Here is a 19,608-nt window from a genome sequence, read left to right as displayed (position 1 = left end):
ACGAAATTTGGTACAGGGTTAGCTTATATCCCGGGGACGGACATAGGCTACTTTTTATCCCGGAAAATCAAAGAGTTCCCACGGGGTCTTTAAAAATCTAAATCCACGCGGACGAAGTTGCGGGCTTCCTCTAGTGCTATATAAATAAATGAAATCAAATAATTACTTATGCTTAATTTTTAGATGGATTACCTGTAAGAAACAAGCATTCTTGTTCAAATATATTTATTTTAATTTATACGCAATTCTCTACCGATTATGATCATGAGAAACCTACAGTTCGCTGACAGACAGACGGACGGACAGAGGAGACTTAGTAATTACTTACAGACGGAATCAATTCGTACGGAACCCTAAAAAGTGTTTTACAGGCAATAAAGGCATCTTAGATGTACCATTATACCTACTTTTATTACGATTGATAAGGGAACTTGCCCTGTTTTATTTCAGGGAAGAAAATTGAGATTGCAATTTGATTGCTACAATTTTGTGCCTCATGATAATGGCAAAGGTAGAGAGAGATATAATAAAACAATCCAAGTTTTAGTGAAAAGGTTCATATGATTTTAGACTTATTTCGAGATTTAACAACATGTTTCCGGGTTCCGTACCTCAAAAGGAAAAACGGAACCCTTCTAAGATCACTTTGTTGTCTGTCTGAGACGTCTGTCTGTTCGTCCGTCTGTCCGTGACGTGACAACAGAGTGATCGTATAAGAGTTCCGTTTTTCCTTATGAGGTACGGATCCCTAAAAATGACTTCAGAGCACTGTGCCGTTTACTCCATTTGGTTACATAAAATATGTCGGAGGGATTACAAAAAAAAAAAAACTTTTTATATTTAATTGTATTTAACGACTGATAATAATTTGTTACACTCATAATTTATTCACTTTATTACCATAGCTTTATTGTTAACAATACTTTATAAGTTTATATGTATAATCAGCGAACTGTAACTGACGTGGGGGACCACAATAGAGATAATATACAAATCACATGCTTCACAATGGCACAGTTAATCGTTTCCTATAATATTGTTTGTAAATAATTTAGATGATTTTGATTTCCGCTGTTACTCTATGCATATAAAAGTAATATTGTACCTAATTGGTCACCAAGCATTTATTATACATACATAATATAAGCAGCTCTTACCAGTCATCGAAAATTTATATTTTGATCAAGATTTGTGTATTAAAATATATAAAAAAAACTGCTTTGTAAGAATCATTTATTTGAATTACCACAAATAGGACATTGCGGTTTCATAATTACACATAATAACAGCACCGCAAAAATGGTAAGCGTTCATAAAAACAGTGTTTTTTTTTTCAACTAAAAAGTACGTAGGATAATTGTTATCGTCCTGAAATATAATTACGGTAGGTATCTTTACTTACTATTTTTTTAATTTTTATGTATTTACAGTCAATAACAAGTATGACTATGAAATATTAAAATTCACTGTTGTATGGTTGTCCATTCTTTTGACTTCTTGTGATTTTTTTGACTTGTCTTAGATTTAGGTCTTTTTAACCCCCGACCAAAAAGAGAGGTGTTATAAGTTTGACGTGTGTATCTGTGTATCTGTGTATCGGTGTATCTGTGTATCTGTGTATCTGTCTTTGGCATCGTAGCGCCTAAACGAATGAACCGATTTTAATTTAGTTTTTTTTGTTTGAAAGGTGGCTTGATCGAGAGTGTTCTTAGCTATAATCTAAAAAAATTGGTTCAGCCGTTTAAGAGTTATCAGCTCTTTTCTAGTTTTCTTGTAGAAAAGAAGGTTAGATAACCGTTAGGTTCATAATATTATGTCAATAGACAAATGTCAAGCTGTCAAGATGGACGTTGCCTAAATACATAATTATTTATTTGAAAATGATGTTTTGGAAAACTCAAATACTTTGGATCGTCGGGGGTGTTATAAATTTTTAATTTACACTTGTTATAGAATCCCGTTTGAATTTCTCAAGCTCACAGTTAGTTAGTTTCTCCTTTGATACAAGTACTTCTACATCATTATGTCCATGTCAGTCTTAGGTCAAATCTAAACTTTTTTTTACAATACACATAGGTTCTTCAGTTTGGCGACAAGGATCTTTTGGCGGGTGGCCATTAGATAAAAACTCGATTTTTAACATTGACCCTTTCATTTCAAATTTTCAAAATTTTCAACATATTTTTTAAAATTGAGGACATTCTTATTGCTTGCATTGTTCTACAACTACGCCCCCCTGTATAATAGAATAGAATAGAATAGATTTTTATTCAAATGAACTTTTACAAGTGCTTTTGAATCGTCAAATAATTTACCACTGCCTGTCAATGTCATTCAAGCGCCAAAAGATCCGTGTCGCACTGTACATTATAAAATGTTCGTATTTAGACCAGAGAATATGTCAGCCCACCCGTGTAAAGCCAGGGCGAGCCGGCTAGTAATAAATAAGAGCAATAATAAATGGCAAGTGAACAATAACGTTGGCCGCATAATGTGGAGTGTTACACAAGTATACACTCACTTGTTGCCCGGATCAAGCTGGCTGCGCGCCAGAGCCGGCCGGGATTTATACATTATTAACTTGAACTAAACTGTGCCTGCTTCGCTTAGGGTTGCCACTTGCCTCCCAATAAAATATCCGCTTAAGTTTAAGCATTTACATATAATTTGATGTAACGACAAAGGAAAACATCTATAATCATCTTATAGAGCCTCGATAGCTCAACGGTTGAGGAGCGGACTTCCAAAAGTTCGGCGCCGGGCGGCGGTTCAAACCTCATTCGTTGCACTATTGTCGTATTTACTCCTAGCACAAGCTTTACACTTAATTAGAGGGGAAAGGGGAGTATTAGTAATGATTAGCATGGCTAATATTCTTTTAGAAACAAAAAAATCTAGAGGAAACCGACATGACTGAAAGTTCTCCATAATGTTCTCAAAGATGGGTGAAGTCGAAGTTGAGTCACAACCACAACCGGCCAGCCACTATGGCCCAAACCTTTCTCAATCTTTGAGGGGAACGGTTCTCAGATGTGGTTCGGTAATGGGTTCGTAATAAGATTAGAGATTTGCTTAGATAATAAATATGTTAGACACAAGTTACAAAATATCGTAGCAACATTATGATAAGTAGCTATAAATATCACTAGAGATGCGGGCTTCATCTTATAATATTATGTAACATTACACACACACACACAGTGGCACAGTGTAAGTTAATAAATACTGCTGATATTTAGTTACAAAAAATTACGTTACGTTAAAAAATCAATTTTAGGGCCGATTTTTCAATCGCCATATAGGTACCTTTTATCTAAGGAATAAATTTCACGTTTTGACAGAATTCCTATAGAAAAAAAATTCAAATACCAAGTTTGTTCCTCAGATAAAAGTTATTAACGACTAGCGACCCGCCCCGGCTTCGCACGGGTGGACACTACCACGAAAAATCCTATCTATTTTCCGGGATAAAATATAGCCTATACGGATTCGGAAGAATCCCTCTAAGTAATGGTAAAAGAAATTTTGAAATCTGTCCAGTAGTTTTTGAGCCTATTCAATACAAACATACAAAAATACAAAGGTTTATAATATTAGTATAGATTGAAAAATCAGCCCTTAGTATCAGTTAATTACACATTATACTAACAATAAATTATATATTTACATTTCTAACTTAAACGTAGGAACAGCATTTATACTAAATCGATCTGCCTTAAGCTAGGTATATCGACTAGATTTTTGAAGTAATACCTAGAAGCAGTTATACTGTAGTGTTTTAATTTTACTAATTCAGATCTATAAAGAGTTAAGTATACTAACAGTGGCGTGCATAAGGTTTAAAGTCAGGGTAAGTAAGTATTAGGCACGTACCTCTTTTCAGGTAGGCATAATGAAAACTGAACATTGAGCTATTTCAAGTAGGGTAAGCAGTGTTTTATGCCTCTATAGCCTGCACGCCGCTGGGTACAATTTATACAAGTAATGTAAGATGTACAAATACCATAAAACACGTAGGTACATAAAATTATTCTATAAATGTCCTTTAAATATCCTTTGACTAAACGAGTAGATATTTTTACCCGTTTGTAAAGGTTATAGCAAACGAAGGTAAGGTTATAGCAAGTTCATCGCATACCTTGCAGTAAAGAAACTTTCTGGTATTTCACTAATATTCACATTTCTATGCATTTACTTTTCTCTTGTGTGGATCTTGAATACTTAAGTAGGTATATTAATTTAATGGAGGTTATTATTATCCCGTCACTGGCGAATTAGTAACTGAATAAGATTTACTTAGCGCATTTTCCTTAACCGATGGCCTCTTATATGCCTCTTATAATCATTTTATTACGCGGCTACTAAGTTAAACTGTTCGTAAAATAGTTTTGCGGCATTCAAAGCGTCCACGATAAATTTGTCTTCACAGGGGTTGTCGTCAAAAAAGTACGCTCCACATTTGAGATTTTCAGAACAAGTCTCATTCATCACTCTGTTGTTACAGCATCCCAATATGGCTCGGGCGCATGGCGTTAAGTGCTTCGGCCGGTTACCCTTCTCCCCGTGTCTAGATTGGAGGATATAGAGCAATTCGTTGTACGTTGGTCCTAACTTGTTGTTCGTTACCAATGCAGGTATATCTTTGGCTTCAGTTTGCACCATCATCACGGCAGCAACTACTATGAGGAAGTATTTGGTCATATCTGTAATTGAAACGATTTCATCTCGGTTAGTATAGTTCGTATACAAATAAATATTTTGGCGGCTGAGAAGTTAGCTGTAAGAGCGGGTCTGCTTAATACGACCGTATGATACTCAAAATATCGCTCATTGGAAACAAAAATATCACTCAGTGTCTATACAAAAATTAGTAGTTGTGAGGGCCATCTTTTCTATACTTTTTGAATAGTGTCATTTTATACTTTGTTGTTCTTTAATTGGACATATTGTAAAATCAAAACTTTTGGATAGAGACCGTTTTGTTTTTAATTTACGATATGTTATTGTGACGCGATTAGGGCACAGAGGATAGGGGCTTGAACTTCTCAACCAAAAATAAATTAGATACACACATAGACTTATATAATGGATACACTCTACTGTAACTGGTAGGCAATGCAATAAATATATCCATAACTTTGTTTATCTAAATGTTGCGACAAAAAAATAACATCACAGTGTGTTATAGCCCTATATCGATAAAGTTGATAATAATTATTGTACTCTAGAGTCAACTTTAGACTCTTGGAACGTGGAAACAAAGTTTTTCCAATAACGATTATATGGATTTGTACTATTTTCTGCTATCGCAAATGTCATGCTGCCAACAATTTCTGCTATCTCAACAACATCATTGATGCTTTTGTGAGTCAGAGGTTGCGTTGATCGGGTTTTCCCAGTTTGTATAAAATATAGGTATAGTAAGTACGTAATAATAAAATAATATAATGAGTATTTGCATTTTAACTGCGACTTTTTTTATAATGTAACTACCTAGAAGATGAACCTCATTATCATATCACACTGAAAATCTGATTTATAATACAGGTAAGTTGAGATGTTAAGGAGTTCCTATGACTACCTCCCGCCTCCATCATGGGACCACCATGGTACCATATTATTGCATTGTCGAAGTTACATAATATGTGTTCCGAGTTTCAGCTCAATCAAGAAAAATTGACTCAAATTCAGTTACAAGATTGGACCACATACTAACACGGCAAGTTAAATAAACTATCAATATTTCAAGTTTACAGACGCAGCCGTTTGAGCGCTGTACATTTATGATGTCAGTTAGTCAATTTTCCTTTTTATCCAATCATCCGGGTCATATATAATCGGGTTTTCTATAGAAATTCAAATTTTCTTTAGGAAAACCATCAAATGTTGATCTGCCTACTCCATGACTCTAGTAATTTGAAAAATGCTTCTTTAACAATGTTAATTTCTCAAGGGAGATTAAAATATACGCCTATCTCATGCTTGGGTGTCAGTTTAATCATGATTGACGTTTGTTTTAATTGAGTTTCGATCATCTTGGATCATAAAATCAACTGAAGACAACTTCATAAAGTTTTATGTAAATCTACTTGAACTTAATTGGTCCTTTCGTTAGCTATATAAAAAACTACTATGCAGTAAATAAATAAGCTAGTCAAAAGTCCAACATATTACATGTTAAATAGGTAATACAAGTAGGTTTATAACACAAGTATAAAAAAAATATATCGAATGAAAACTTAAAACACGTACAAGCTATAGTGATAAAAAAAATCGTGCAGCGCCGAAAATAATTCACTCGTGAAATAAAATAAAAAATAACAACATATTGAGAACAATCTTCACATAAAACTTCTCAATACAAAACTGCGAGCTGAGCAATACTTACTTTCACACATGATATTTTAGGGTTTCTTTTATAACACTGTTCACTTTCCAAAATATTTTAAAACAAAATCACTTCTTCTAGACGTCTACACTCAGCCATGCGGCTTTGCTATCTGGTACCTAAACGGATACATAGTACGATAATATAGGATTACGTATAGGTACTATGGATAATGCTAAGTGTGGTATGTGGTAGGTATATTGCTTCAGTTGACAGTTCATTGTTGTTGTTTTATCAGATATCTGTACCTTCTTCGACGCAGACGGGAATTTTAATATTCCGGAAGTCATCGTCGATTTTATTTCGTCCATTTGTTTTGGGTATTATGTAATTATTCTTAACCCTCGACCCAAAAAGAGGGGTGTTATAAGTTTGACGTGTGTATCTGTGTATCTGTGTATCTATCTGTGGCATCGTAGCTCCTAAACCAATGAACCGATTTTAATTCAGATTTTTTTGTTTAAAAGGTGGCTTGATCGAGAGTGTTCTTAGCCATAATCCAAGAAAATCGGTTCAGCCGTTTGAAAATTATCTGCTCTTTTCTAGTTACTGTAACCTTCACTTGTCGGGGTGTTATAAATTTTTAATTTACACTTGTTGTACAACCGTTAAAATATTTTTAGTGTGTATTTATTAAAACATGTATTACTGCCATTACTGCTTAGTCATATTAATGTAAGTTCACTACAATAATTGCATTGCAAAATAAATAAGTATTATTATAGTTACATTTGCACTGTTGTTGTATTGTAGATTTATTATGTTCGTAACTAGTCTTTATTTAAAACTACCTAAACGACGCCGGCGGCTTCGCTTGGATTTAGATTTTTTTAAATCCCATGGGTACCTTTTTTATTTTCGTCTATGTCTATCTTTGAGATGAACGCTGTTTATGTACGTACCGTTTGGTCAAAATTGGGTGATTAAATGTGCCTTGAAAAGTTAACGATAGATAGACACACACACATTCGTATTTACATACTTATGCAATGTATTTTATGGATTATGGTAAAGTAGTGTAGAGTTGATGTATCTACCTACTTTACAGTTAACCCAATTTAACTTTGTTCACGCATAGTATAATATTATAAGCTAATATCATATAATTTACTCATAATGAGTAATTATACTCGTATGACACATATTTAAACTCAGACTCAAATATTTTGTTTACATTTACGAGTACGCACATAGGTATATTATAATGGGCGTTGCGTCAGCAGGTGTCACCAGGGAAACGGAAATGTATGACTGTAAAACGGAAAAAACAGATTGAATACACAATATGGTGCTGATACTATCTGCACTTTTTAACATCCTAGAGGGGTAGAGCAGTTATACAGGAAATTTTCGCCTCAAAATGTTGATCTCTCGGCTTCAGGAAGCCAGCAATTTATGAAGAAAGCTCGTGAGCCTTAGTGATACCGGCGGCGGTAGTCCTATAATGAGCTATGTACGACAGACAATGCTGCATCGCATTGTGTTTGCTGTTGCATTAATAAATTAAAAAAGACCAACGTGAAGCTTAATTAAATTAAAGACAGGGCCCTTTTTCAACCGTCAAATAACTTTTATCTGAGGAATAAATTATTTGAGGTTTGACAGTTTTTGTATAGAAAATTTGTTTAAACGTCAAAGTTCCTCAGATAAAAGTTATTTCACGATTGGAAAATCGGGCCTATGTATTTAAAAATAATAATACCACTTCATTTATTAGATAAGTAAATCATACTTAGGCTAAGTTATGGGACCGCTGACTGATGTAAATGCTTGCAAGGCCTATTAACGTGGTGGATGCATCACCTCGCGCCGCGTTGCCTCGGTGTTTGCCGCGGTCGAGACGCGTAATCAACGCCACGCCACGCGCAAAGCAAGCCTCGCGAGGCGGGAACCAGCCACTGGAGTGTATACTAAGTAAATCGTCGACGAGTGAGCGTATCAACGAGGACAAACGAAACCTTTGTGACTCTCGTTTCATCAGTGTGCTTGTTGAGTGCAACAGCGTGCTATTGACACTCCTACGAAATGCATACAAAAAGTCCGTTTATTAACAAAGTCGCTTTATCCTATCTGGCACTAAAATAAAATATTAAATGTTTGCATTTAACTAATATCTACCTACAGTAGAATTTTTTCCTCATTTCTAATACAAATTCGTTTAAGAGGGCTCTCTCCGTCACTCGTTTCCACTCGTTTCATACAATCGTAGTTCCAATTTCATTTGAATATTAAGCAACCTAAGTCCATGAAATTTTGCAGACATATTCTAGAAACTAATATCTATGTCTGTGGTTTTCCAGATTTCTGTTAAAATATTCGGTTTCAAAGTTACGCGGTCTTAAAAAATTTCATACAAATCTTGGAGCCCCTGAAATTTTAAAACTACATATTTTCTAGAAAAATCTAAAACACCACAGACACAGATATTATTTTCTAGAATATGTATGCAAAATTTCATGGACTTTGGTTGCTTAATATTCAAATGAAATTGGAACTACGATTGTATGAAACGAGTGGAAACGAGTGACGGAGAGAGCCCTGTTAAATACGGGTTTGGAATAACCGTTACAAGTTATCTTTTCCATTTTCATCATCTGTGTGTTTCTTTAAGCCAGACTGCACTGCAGACTTTCCACAAGTGCTAATTACTTACTGCTACGATAGGGTCGAACTTTTTTTCTCAAATCCGATTGATCGTGATGTGAATAAAGCCTATGTACTTATCCTAACTTATATAATATGTATCTAACAAGTGTAAATTAAAAATTTATAACAGCCCCGACAAGTGAAGGTTACAGTAACTAGAAAAGAGCTGATAACTTTCAAACGGCTGAACCGATTTTCTTAGATTATAGCTAAGAACACTCTCGATCAAGCCACCTTTCAAACAAAAAAAACTAAATTAAAATCGGTTCATTAGTTTAGGAGCTACGATGCCACAGACAGATACACAGATACACACACACACGTCAAACTTATAACACCCCTCTTTTGGGTCGGGGGTTAAAAAACGACTGTGATAGACATATTATACGGATGGCTGGACGGACGGATGGAGACCGAGGTAATTTCATTAGTACCTATTCCGTTTTTTGCTTTAATGTACGTATTATGGGAAAACTTAAAACTACGAGAAAAATCAAAAGTAGCAAACGTAGGTATAAGGAAATTTAGCTTTTGCTGGACAAATCGACAAACCCTTCAAATAACGTACTTAATGTGCAAAACTGCACGTTAAATAAACGTGCATCAATAGCAAAAACCTAACCTAACCTACTAACACTTTATGAGTAGATTTTCCCATGATTTCCTTTTACACAAGTAGCATTATAAATTGCACAACTTTAGTTTTTACAGAAATTGATTGGGGGTTTTAATCCATAAATCATTAAAGGCTATAATAAATAAAGTTATCAGCCCGGCTAGCATGGGCAGTAGATAAAAATTATACTGATTTGTATGACATCAGTGGATATAATCGGGGGATATAATTTTTATCTACTGCCTATGCTAGCCGGGCAGTGGTTGATAAAGAATGTACGAAATACGAGTACTTTATTAATCACGAAACTTCGTATATACAATATATAAAAAACAATTTGAAAATAATTTTAATATTTATTTTATATTTACGTCCTATGAAGAATTATGTTGTTATTCACAAAATTTCTAACTAGTTACATATTATTATATGGCACACCTTGATCATACATATAACTAATAATAAAATACTGAAATTTTGTCTATACTACCCACAAGAACACTAAAAATAGTTAAAGCTTGAATCAAAATTACTATTTACATAGCTCATAACATTGTCTAGCAATGGTATTCCATTGTTATACGCAGGAGACCATTCCATTGCAGAAGACCGTGGGATTTTTTTTCTATTACACTCCAGTTTTCCACTTTTTTGTTATTTTCTTTACAATCAAGTAAGAAATAACTAGTTAATCACGTTCCAACTACAAACATTTTTAAATTCGTTTTATGTAGTCTGTAAAAGCCAGTGGTCTCAATGAAAGTCTTCGAGCAGTGCGTGTGGCTACTTGCCAGTGATGGCTTATGGATCCGAGACATATGGTCGCTATCTATGGGCCTCATAAGAAAGCTCATCCAAAAAGTCACTCGGCAGGTGATGGAGAGAGCTATCCTTGGAGTTTATCTATGTGATTAAATCAGCAATGAGGAGATCCGTAAAAGAACCAGAGTAACCGACATGCCCAGCAGTGGGCGTCTATCGGTTGATGATAATTATGAATCCAGTTGAAGTTTCCATCACTTATGAAAACGAATTCAGAACCCTATTAATACTCTCTTGCAAAACTTTTGTATCGCACAAATCGGAGCTATATTCCAACTTTAAACACTCACTTGCTATTGGGCAGTTGCTTACTTCCGATTCGTTGATGCAACACTTTATACGTTCTACATCGCATTGCAAGCGAGTTTTCTTCGGTTCGTTATTTATTACTTTTAATCCACTGTTAACTTCGGATGATTTTTGCAAGAATCGTTTTGCTTTAAATGATACACTCGTTTCAGGTATGGCGTCAGCCTGTGGTTTGGCTAATTTTTTTTCTGACGAAAGAGGAGTGCTTGTAGAATATAGTCTTGGAATAGTAATTGGTCTATTGTAGCTCACATCTTCGTTTTCAGTATAGATTGATCCGTTAATTAGTAAGCCCCAGTTTTGTCTTTTATCATCGAAATTAAATCTATTGTCGAGAACAGGAATTTGAAACATGTCAGTGTCTATCCTAGGACTTGTTAATGGTGCAGGTGCAAGTTCCACGTTCACTAAGTGCAAGAATCCCACAATCAGTATAAGTAATGTCGCCATCTGAAAAGAAAGTGCAAAATGTAATATTGATCTACATAATATGATATCTATACTGAAATATATAATAATATAATAAATAGGAAAGATTTATTGTTTGTTTGTAATAGATAAACTCTGAAACTACTGAACTGGTTTTCAAAATTCTTTTACCTTTCGTTAGAACGCTACTTTTTTCAGAAGTAACATAGGCTATCTTACATATGAAACGCGGGCGAAGTGGCAAATGGTAGTGTATAAAAGGACAAATTGACTGAATCTGAATGAAGCCTGATCAATGTCCAGCTAGCTCAAACTGCTAGATCTAAAAATTTGAAATTTTGCAAGTAGACATCAGAGCGAAACCGGTCAGGAATTCGGGCGTTACTAATGAAGTCAAATTGTATCTTATTTCTAATATCTCACTTTTAAAGTGACTCTAAAACATTTCAAGATCTTCTCAAGAAACAAGTGTTAATTAAAAATTTATAACACCCCCGACAAAAGAAGGTTATAATAATAACTAGAAAAGAGCTGATAACTTTCAAACGGCTGAACCGATTTTATTGGATGATAGCTAAGAACACTCTCGATCAAGCCACCTTTCAAACAAAAAAAAAAGAAAATTGAAATCGGTTCATTAGTTTAGGAGCTACGATGCCACAGACAGATACAAAGATATACAGATACACAGATACACACGTCAAACTTAAAACAGCCCTCTTTTGGGTCGGGGGTTAAAAAGACATCAAAGTGTAAACCATGTCATTGCTGACCATATAAAGTTACACAATAATCAGTTCTCATTATAGACACAACAATAACTAAGTAAATAAATGAACCGGTCTACATTCCACTTGGAGGTCAGTACCACGAGATTGTAAGTAAAAATTTCCACTTATTTAAAACAATATACTCGTAGTACATACAGGAAAAAAGATTCTGAAAACCAATCTAATGATGCTTTAGAGCACGTATAAAAACAAATAAAACTTAGTTATGGATGTATACAGAAGTTGGTTTAAAATAGTGTTGTATTTTACGACTGTGCTGCAATTTCGTCCGCGTGGATCAATTTTTTTTTAAATCCCGTGACAATATTTCATTTTTCGCAATAAAAAATACTTAGCATGTCTCCAGGATGCAAGCCTGTCTCTACCGAATTTCGTTATCGAAATCGATTTTAACAGATGGATAGAAACGTCAGATAGACGCACTTTCGCATTTATTATATTTTTTTTTTTTTAAATTAGTTTTAATTTAGATGTAAGTTTGTTTTATTAAAAAAAAACTGTTATGCCAATTCAAATAAATAATATTGTATTAATATGGATTTTATTTTTAAAATCAGTAAGGAGTTAACACCATTAATCATTGCCCAAGTAAAATACCTTAAAGAAGAACTATATAAAACCACTGAAAGGGAAACTATTATCTGCAATGTAATCGCTAAAGATTTCGTAAGCACGTGATGAATAAAAAAGTAACTTACTTTTGTAACACTACAATGTCTCCTTAAAATTCTAAACTAGTAAAAATTACTGGAATTATTATGTATACAAGTTAACGTGTGATCTAGTCAATAGGTCAGTTGCTTGTGGTGTCACACCTCTTTCGTTGGCGAATAAATACGATCGGCGCGCATGCGTCAGTAATACTCGTGTGTCTCATTATTTGCACAGAGGTCCCAGATTATGCGGGTTGTAAGAAATTTCCCACGTAGGTATATGTATTAACAGTTGGATAAATATTTCGAGCGATTTTCGCAAAGGGTTTATTGAAAATACTAATACGAGAACCATGTATACTTATCAGTTATCAAACATTAAGAGGAGTTCCTCTCGAGAGCGTTGCATACATACGTAGTATGCTTCTCATTTGATTATTATTATAATTAACCGACCAACTCAATGTTTTGTAGACAAGTTTTATGACTGAAATCTGTGTCTATGGTTAGCCAGATATCCATAAAAATATTGCAAATTTCCGTAAAAATGTCTAGTTTTAGAGTTAACACTGGCTCAAAGATTTGTATGTAAATCCTGGAGCCGTGTAAGTTTGAAACTATATGTTTTAACGGAAATCCGGAAACTACAAATACAGTATTCTATTGAATAACTAGAACATGTGTCTAATTTGTGTCGAATTTCTTTAAGTTTATGAGAACCAAAATACGTTTGTACGGAGTTCGCTACGAATACACTTCTCATAAGGTCGCTAGACAACACGGGCCGAATAAAGCACATTTTACCGAAAAGGGTATGGACGTCACCATTTACGCCGGCAGTCTGCAGAAGATACCAGTTCCGAATAAAGCAACTGCTGTTACTCCTGACGTCAACCGTATTTTTTAACACGTTCGATGTGGTAGACAATAATATGTTGTCGTTGTAGGCCTTTCCGTCTTGATAATTAATTCGTACACTGTCCGTTGAAACTTTTTTACCTGACTGCGGCAAAGCCAAAAGGAAGGGTTATGATTTTAGCAGTGTGTACCGCCGTAGGGCCTAAACTACTGGGCCGATTTTGATGAATGAGGTGTCAATTGATTCATCGTAAAGGTCCGAGTGACATAGACTAAAATACGAAAAAATTGACCTAACGGATATTACATCAAAAAAAGTGGGGTCTGCAAATTTTTTTTTTTTGCTATTGTATCGAGTGAGACGTCAAATGAAAGAGGAGAAAATTCTGAGTTCATAAATACAAAACTATATAAAGATACTACAGCATTAAAGTATACAAAGCGACAAAAACAGTTTTACTATAATATTTCAGCGTTTAAGACGATCGCAGTCGGGTTTTAGTTTTCAACTTTAATCTTGTTCGAATAAGCCTAAATAGTTTCATGTTCGCGAGACCTCTGCCACGAAGGGGGCAGTTGAACCTGTCGCAATGTAGACAGAGCCAGTGAAATGTCTCCTTATTCTTTTGCAGGCGAGTACGACAAACCGGGAATCACCATGAGCATGGAAGTCCTTCTTAATGCTCTTACGCCATTTGTTTCTGTCTTTCGCGAGTTTCTCCTTGTTTATAATTGATGCTAAAATCGGTACATGCTCCTCTTAAATATGATAGCAGCCACGCCTTTTTTATGAAAACCGATACTAATATTCTATATTGTTTTCCTATGTAGTATAGTTTTAATTATACGTTGTAGTTAAAAATCTCTGAATTCACTCTATTTCTTCACCATTTTGATCAAGCCCGAAATCTAAAAAAAAATTATACTATATTGGTGAGTGGTAGATAAAGCTGAGTAGGCGAATTGAGGTTTTTCTTTGTGAGATTATGTAAGGAACAAATGAGTCAAGCGTCTGAGTCGTCGAATGAGCCCTTCCGGCCGTTTACGATAAGTGTGTAAGAGCCAAGTACCTACCTAGTAGGTTTAAGTAGTAATTGTTCCGAATTGTAGCGATTTTATACTACTAAGATGCTCCTTCTATTCGCTGCACCATATTGTTATGACGGCAAAGACGCCGCCGTGCTATGATATGGTTGTTAGATAATAGTTTTTTTTTATGTAACCAGAGTATCCATCGCTCGTGACGATGTGTACCGTAAGATATACCAAATCTTATATGAATGGATAATATCACTTGCTTTAACGGAAAAAGAACATCGTGAGGATAGCATGTCTGAGAGTTCTCCATTATGTTCTCCAAGATGTGTGAAGTCGGTGAATGCACACTTTGTCAGCGTCAAAAGTCAAAATCTAAAATGTATCATCATCGCCGGCCCACTACTGAGTTCGAGTCTCCTCTCACAATGAGAATGGTTTAGGCCATAGTCTGCCACGCTGGCCCAGTGCAGTTTGGCAGACTGAAAAGTATATTTAACGCCTAATTATAAAGTATAAATATAGTAACTTAGTCAAGTAAATTTATTGTTTAAATATTTTAATCACCTAGTCCAGCAATCACATAATAATACGCGGTCAAAAGTTACGGGGTCACAGGTTTGATCCCTGTTCCGTCAAGCTAATATTAATTTGCACATATTTTTCGCTCTACACTTAAATATAAAAGGAAAAGGGAATGTTGCATAAAAACTAATAAAAGCTGCAAGAACAAAATGCAGTATTAAATCATTTGTTCTCATCGAGCGCTTAAGAGGGCTGTCTCCGTCACTCGTTTCATACAAACGTAGTTCCAATTTCATTTGAATATTAAGCAACCAAAGTCCATGAAATTTTGCAGACATATTCTAAAAACTAATATCTGTGTCTGTGGTTTTCCAGATTTCTGTTAAAATATTCGGTTTCAAAGTTACGCGGTCTTAAAAATTTTCATACATATCTTGGAGCCCCTGTAATTTTAAAACTACATATTTTTAGAAAAATCTAAAACACCACAGACACAGATATTAGTTTCTAGAATATGTCTGCGAAATTTCATGGACTTTGGTTGCTTAATATTCAAATGAAATTGGAACTACGATTGTATGAAACGAGTGGAAACGAGTGACGGAGAGAGCCCTGTTAAACTAGGCAGTCCTTAGGTTCCACCAGCAGAAAGCTTTCGTGTAAAATTGTAAAATAGCGCAAGGTAAATTGCAGTGACATCCGTTTGAAACCTTTGAACCCAACTTTTTTAATAAAAGTTATACACAACATGTTAATATATTATAGTAGAGCTTGTCTATTTTGAAAAGACGCGCCCCACCACCGCAATTAACACATCACTTATACACAAAATTATGTAGTGGGGCGCGTCATTTCAAAATAGATAAGCTCTACTTCAGTTTTGTATTTTTGCATTCTTTTTTAAAATTATATTATAATTAAATATCACATTTTATAATTAGATTATATTTAAAAATACTTAAATATTTCTTGCATTAATGGTGAAGGAAAACATCGTAAGGAAACCTGTATGAGTGAGTGTTCTCTATAGTGTTCTCAACGGTGTGTCTTGAAGTCTATGAAGTCTACCAATCTACATTTGGCCAACGTAGCGGACGATGGCCTGCCCTAAGCCCTTCTCATTCTGAGAGGAGACCTGGGGCGCTTAGTGGGCCGGCGATGATGATCAGGGGATTAATTTATTTTATTAGAACTCAAAGGGTCTTAAATAAATGACGTTATGTGATAGCACGTCGTCCATTCAATAGAGTTGAAATATTGCACAGTAGTTGTTGGCAAGTTAGCGTGGAGGTTTTTGGTATACTACCATCAAGGTACTTACGTGGTGCTCAAATCCTAAAACTGATATAGAGGGAGGGCCAAACCTTCGTTATTTTATAAAAGCTGAAAGTTTCTCTGCGTATTGTCCCCAACACGGAAGAACGTACAGCCACTATGAAATTTAGATCATGGTGGGTTTGGGAGATAACAGGTAAAAAAGGTGTAAAAAATTTCACAAAATTACACTGGTATAAAGTGTAACTTTTTTATATTTTCTTCAGAATAGTATTAGAAATCACGTCATGCATTGCCAGACACTTATGAGTCGTGGCCACGCCCTGCCTGACACCCATTTAACAGGGCTCTCTCCGTCACTCGTTTCCACTCGTTTCATACAATCGTAGTTCCGATTTCATTTGAATATTAAGCAACCAAAGTCCATGAAATTTTGCAGACATATTCTAGAAACTAATATCTGTGTCTGTGGTATTTTAGATTTTTAAAAAAATATGTAGTTTTAAAATTACAGGGGCTCCAAGATTTGTATGAAAATTTTAAGACCGCGTAACTTTGAAACCGAATATTTTAACAGAGCCCTCTTAAGAATATCTGGCAGGGGGTATTCTTCCCTGTGTTGGGGACAATACGCAGCTTAATAAACTTTCAGCTTTTATAAAAATATAACGAAGATCTGGCCCTCGCAGGCTCTTAACCCAATAGATGCGTTGCAACGCATGCTACGTACCTGTTACTTAGCTAGTATTTTATAATGAAATAAATAAAAAAGTAGTTCCTATAATTATTATTTATTTATCATTTAAATTATAATAATTTTATTTCTACTATGAAAACATAAATAGTAAAATTATGTACATTTTATCATCATAACAATAAAAAATATAATCACAAATTACGATAAACTTAATAACTATTATTGGATTTAAAGCAAAGTGGATTTTTCAATGGAAACATTGTGAATAGAAGGGTTTATGTAGTTTTGTTGTAGGTACCTATAAATATTATTGTGTCTGAATTGGTAGGTACCAAAGTTTTTGAAAATCCTTTTTGTTGGTATATCTGCACTCTTGATTAATTATATTGCTGTAGGTACTTAGGTACAGTGTTGTAATGTTTTACCAATCATTGTAACAAAGTTCAGCGATGAGACTTTGTCACAATACTGTTAAATTAACTATAAATATTATATTAGGTACCTGGGGTACATATTACTCGTACGATTAATATGATTAGTAAATAAATAAATATTTCACAGTAACATTTAAAATATTAATTCTAAGTCGCTAAAAGGTAGACTCTGTAAAACAAAGTCGAAATGGTTCTTAGAAATAAGATTGTTGTATACCATTTGTAGCATTGCATCTTTAAAGATACCTCTAAAAAAAGTACCATTGATACTGCAAATAGTTATTTATTTCTTACGAAATATTTATTGTACTCATACATATATACCTATAGATTGAAAAGGTTACTTTGATATAAGCAATCTCTTATAGACAACCTTTGGCGCTGTGGATGGTAGGTATAGGTACGATGGATAGTAGAATTAATAAACATATACTCTCAAGTAAATCATGATTATGTAAAATGAACACTGTATTGTACAAAATACAAAATAATTATATAAATATAATGAATAAGTGTCACAAATTATAAGTACATAATATAATATATGAATACTAGCTTGATACCTGAGACTTCGTTCCCGTGGATATAGGTTTTTAAAAATCTCGTAGGAACTCATTGATTTCCCAAGACAAAAAGTAGCCTATGTATCAATCCAGGGTATAGTAATTTATCTCCATTATTTTCAGCCAAATCTGTCCATTAGTTTTGGCGTGAATGAGTAACAAACATCCATACATACATACATAGATAGAAACATTCGTCTTTATAATATTAGTAGGATATAAAATAAAGGACTAACTTATGTACTAATGAAATTACAAACATTGATTTTGGCTCTACAGACGAACGTAATATGTGTTGATAATTTAAGCACTTTGACATCATGTTTAGCCAATTCAATCAAGCAAATACAACTAGGGATATTAATTTAACGAGTTAGATAATATTTTTAATTAGTATGTCCATAATAATGTATAAGAAGTTATTTTAATTTGCATTGGCGCTATAGCACGTTTTAGCCAAGCTATGTCGAGTTTATGTGTCACCCATAGTCATAAGGCAGTCATTGACAAGAATAAATTATCGTGAGTGTACATTGAATAACTACGCCAGACGGGTTTAACACTAGTCGAAACTCTGACAAACAATTTAGTTAAACCTATCATACGGAGGCATATTTTTATAAAAAAAGATTTTACATGATATAATAATCAGTTATGTTTGTACCTATATGTCATACAGTATCCCAACTGGTAAATCTAAAAAATAAGTTCATTTTTGATAACAAAAAACGCACCACAGAGACGCACGCACCTGCCCTTTTTTGAAGCCAGTAAAAATATATACGTACTTAAACAATTGAACTTTCATACTTCAGAAACTTCCTAAAACACACAATATTTTCTGAGAAACTTCGTACAGTGTCAAGTTATTATTATCACATAACTAGGACGTATTTCGTACATCTAACTAATATGATTAAAAATATCAAATACTATAGGAACAAGGTATCACAATTATATTTGTACACCCCATATGAGTCGTTTAGTATGACGACGTTTACTAAACTATAGTATTGGAAGTGTCGATTCATTTTAGTAGTTGAACCATGCAATCACAATGCAATTACGTGAGAAAAAAATATTTTTCGATAATGTACAGAAAATCAATAATTTTAATCATAAATAATATGTAGGTACATACGTTCAGGGGCTAAAATGAAACAGATTTTTAGCTAAATGTAACAAAGTTTGATTCATTCACTGTAGAATACAAAAAAGTGGCAGAATTTGGCCGTCAAATCATCATATCAAATGCCCATAAAAAGAAATACTCGATTTTTAACATTTTTTTTGTCTTAACCGTAGATTTTAAAATACCTATACCTACTGATCATCTAAGAAACGCATTTAAAAACACTCAAATCTGTAACTATGTATATAAATAAAACTTAAGACGTATCGTTGCACTTACCCATTCAGCAGTAAAAATGCAATACTATAGCTTTCTTTATTTTACTAGTTATTGCTTAGTGCTCTTAACAGGGCTCTCTCCGTCACTTACTCCATACAATCGTAGTCCCAATTTCATTTGAATATTAAGCTACCAAAGTCCATGAAATTTTGCAGA

General features: G+C 34.2%; 3 protein-coding genes across 3 annotated transcripts in view; 1 reads left to right on the top strand and 2 right to left on the bottom strand.

Moving 5' to 3' along the window:
- Positions 1-19,608, top strand: part of LOC123867563 — a 179,636-nt gene that overhangs the window by 40,176 nt on the left and 119,852 nt on the right. The gene's annotated exons all lie outside the window — the stretch shown is intronic.
- Positions 3,745-6,525, bottom strand: LOC123867569. The gene is made up of 2 exons (XM_045909659.1): positions 6,389-6,525; positions 3,745-4,703 (listed from the first exon to the last, which is right to left on the bottom strand). Exons 1-2 carry the CDS (start codon positions 6,396-6,398, stop codon positions 4,351-4,353), a joined length of 363 nt encoding a protein of 120 aa, XP_045765615.1. The 5' UTR covers positions 6,399-6,525; the 3' UTR covers positions 3,745-4,350.
- On the bottom strand, positions 10,305-12,842 carry LOC123867564. The gene is made up of 2 exons (XM_045909655.1): positions 12,700-12,842; positions 10,305-11,231 (listed from the first exon to the last, which is right to left on the bottom strand). Exon 2 carries the CDS (start codon positions 11,229-11,231, stop codon positions 10,671-10,673), a length of 561 nt encoding a protein of 186 aa, XP_045765611.1. The 5' UTR covers positions 12,700-12,842; the 3' UTR covers positions 10,305-10,670.

This window comes from Maniola jurtina, chromosome 8, assembly GCF_905333055.1.
Source record: "Maniola jurtina chromosome 8, ilManJurt1.1, whole genome shotgun sequence".
NCBI classification, from domain to species: Eukaryota; Metazoa; Arthropoda; class Insecta; order Lepidoptera; family Nymphalidae; genus Maniola; species Maniola jurtina.
This window is presented reverse-complemented; position numbering and strand designations above follow the sequence as displayed.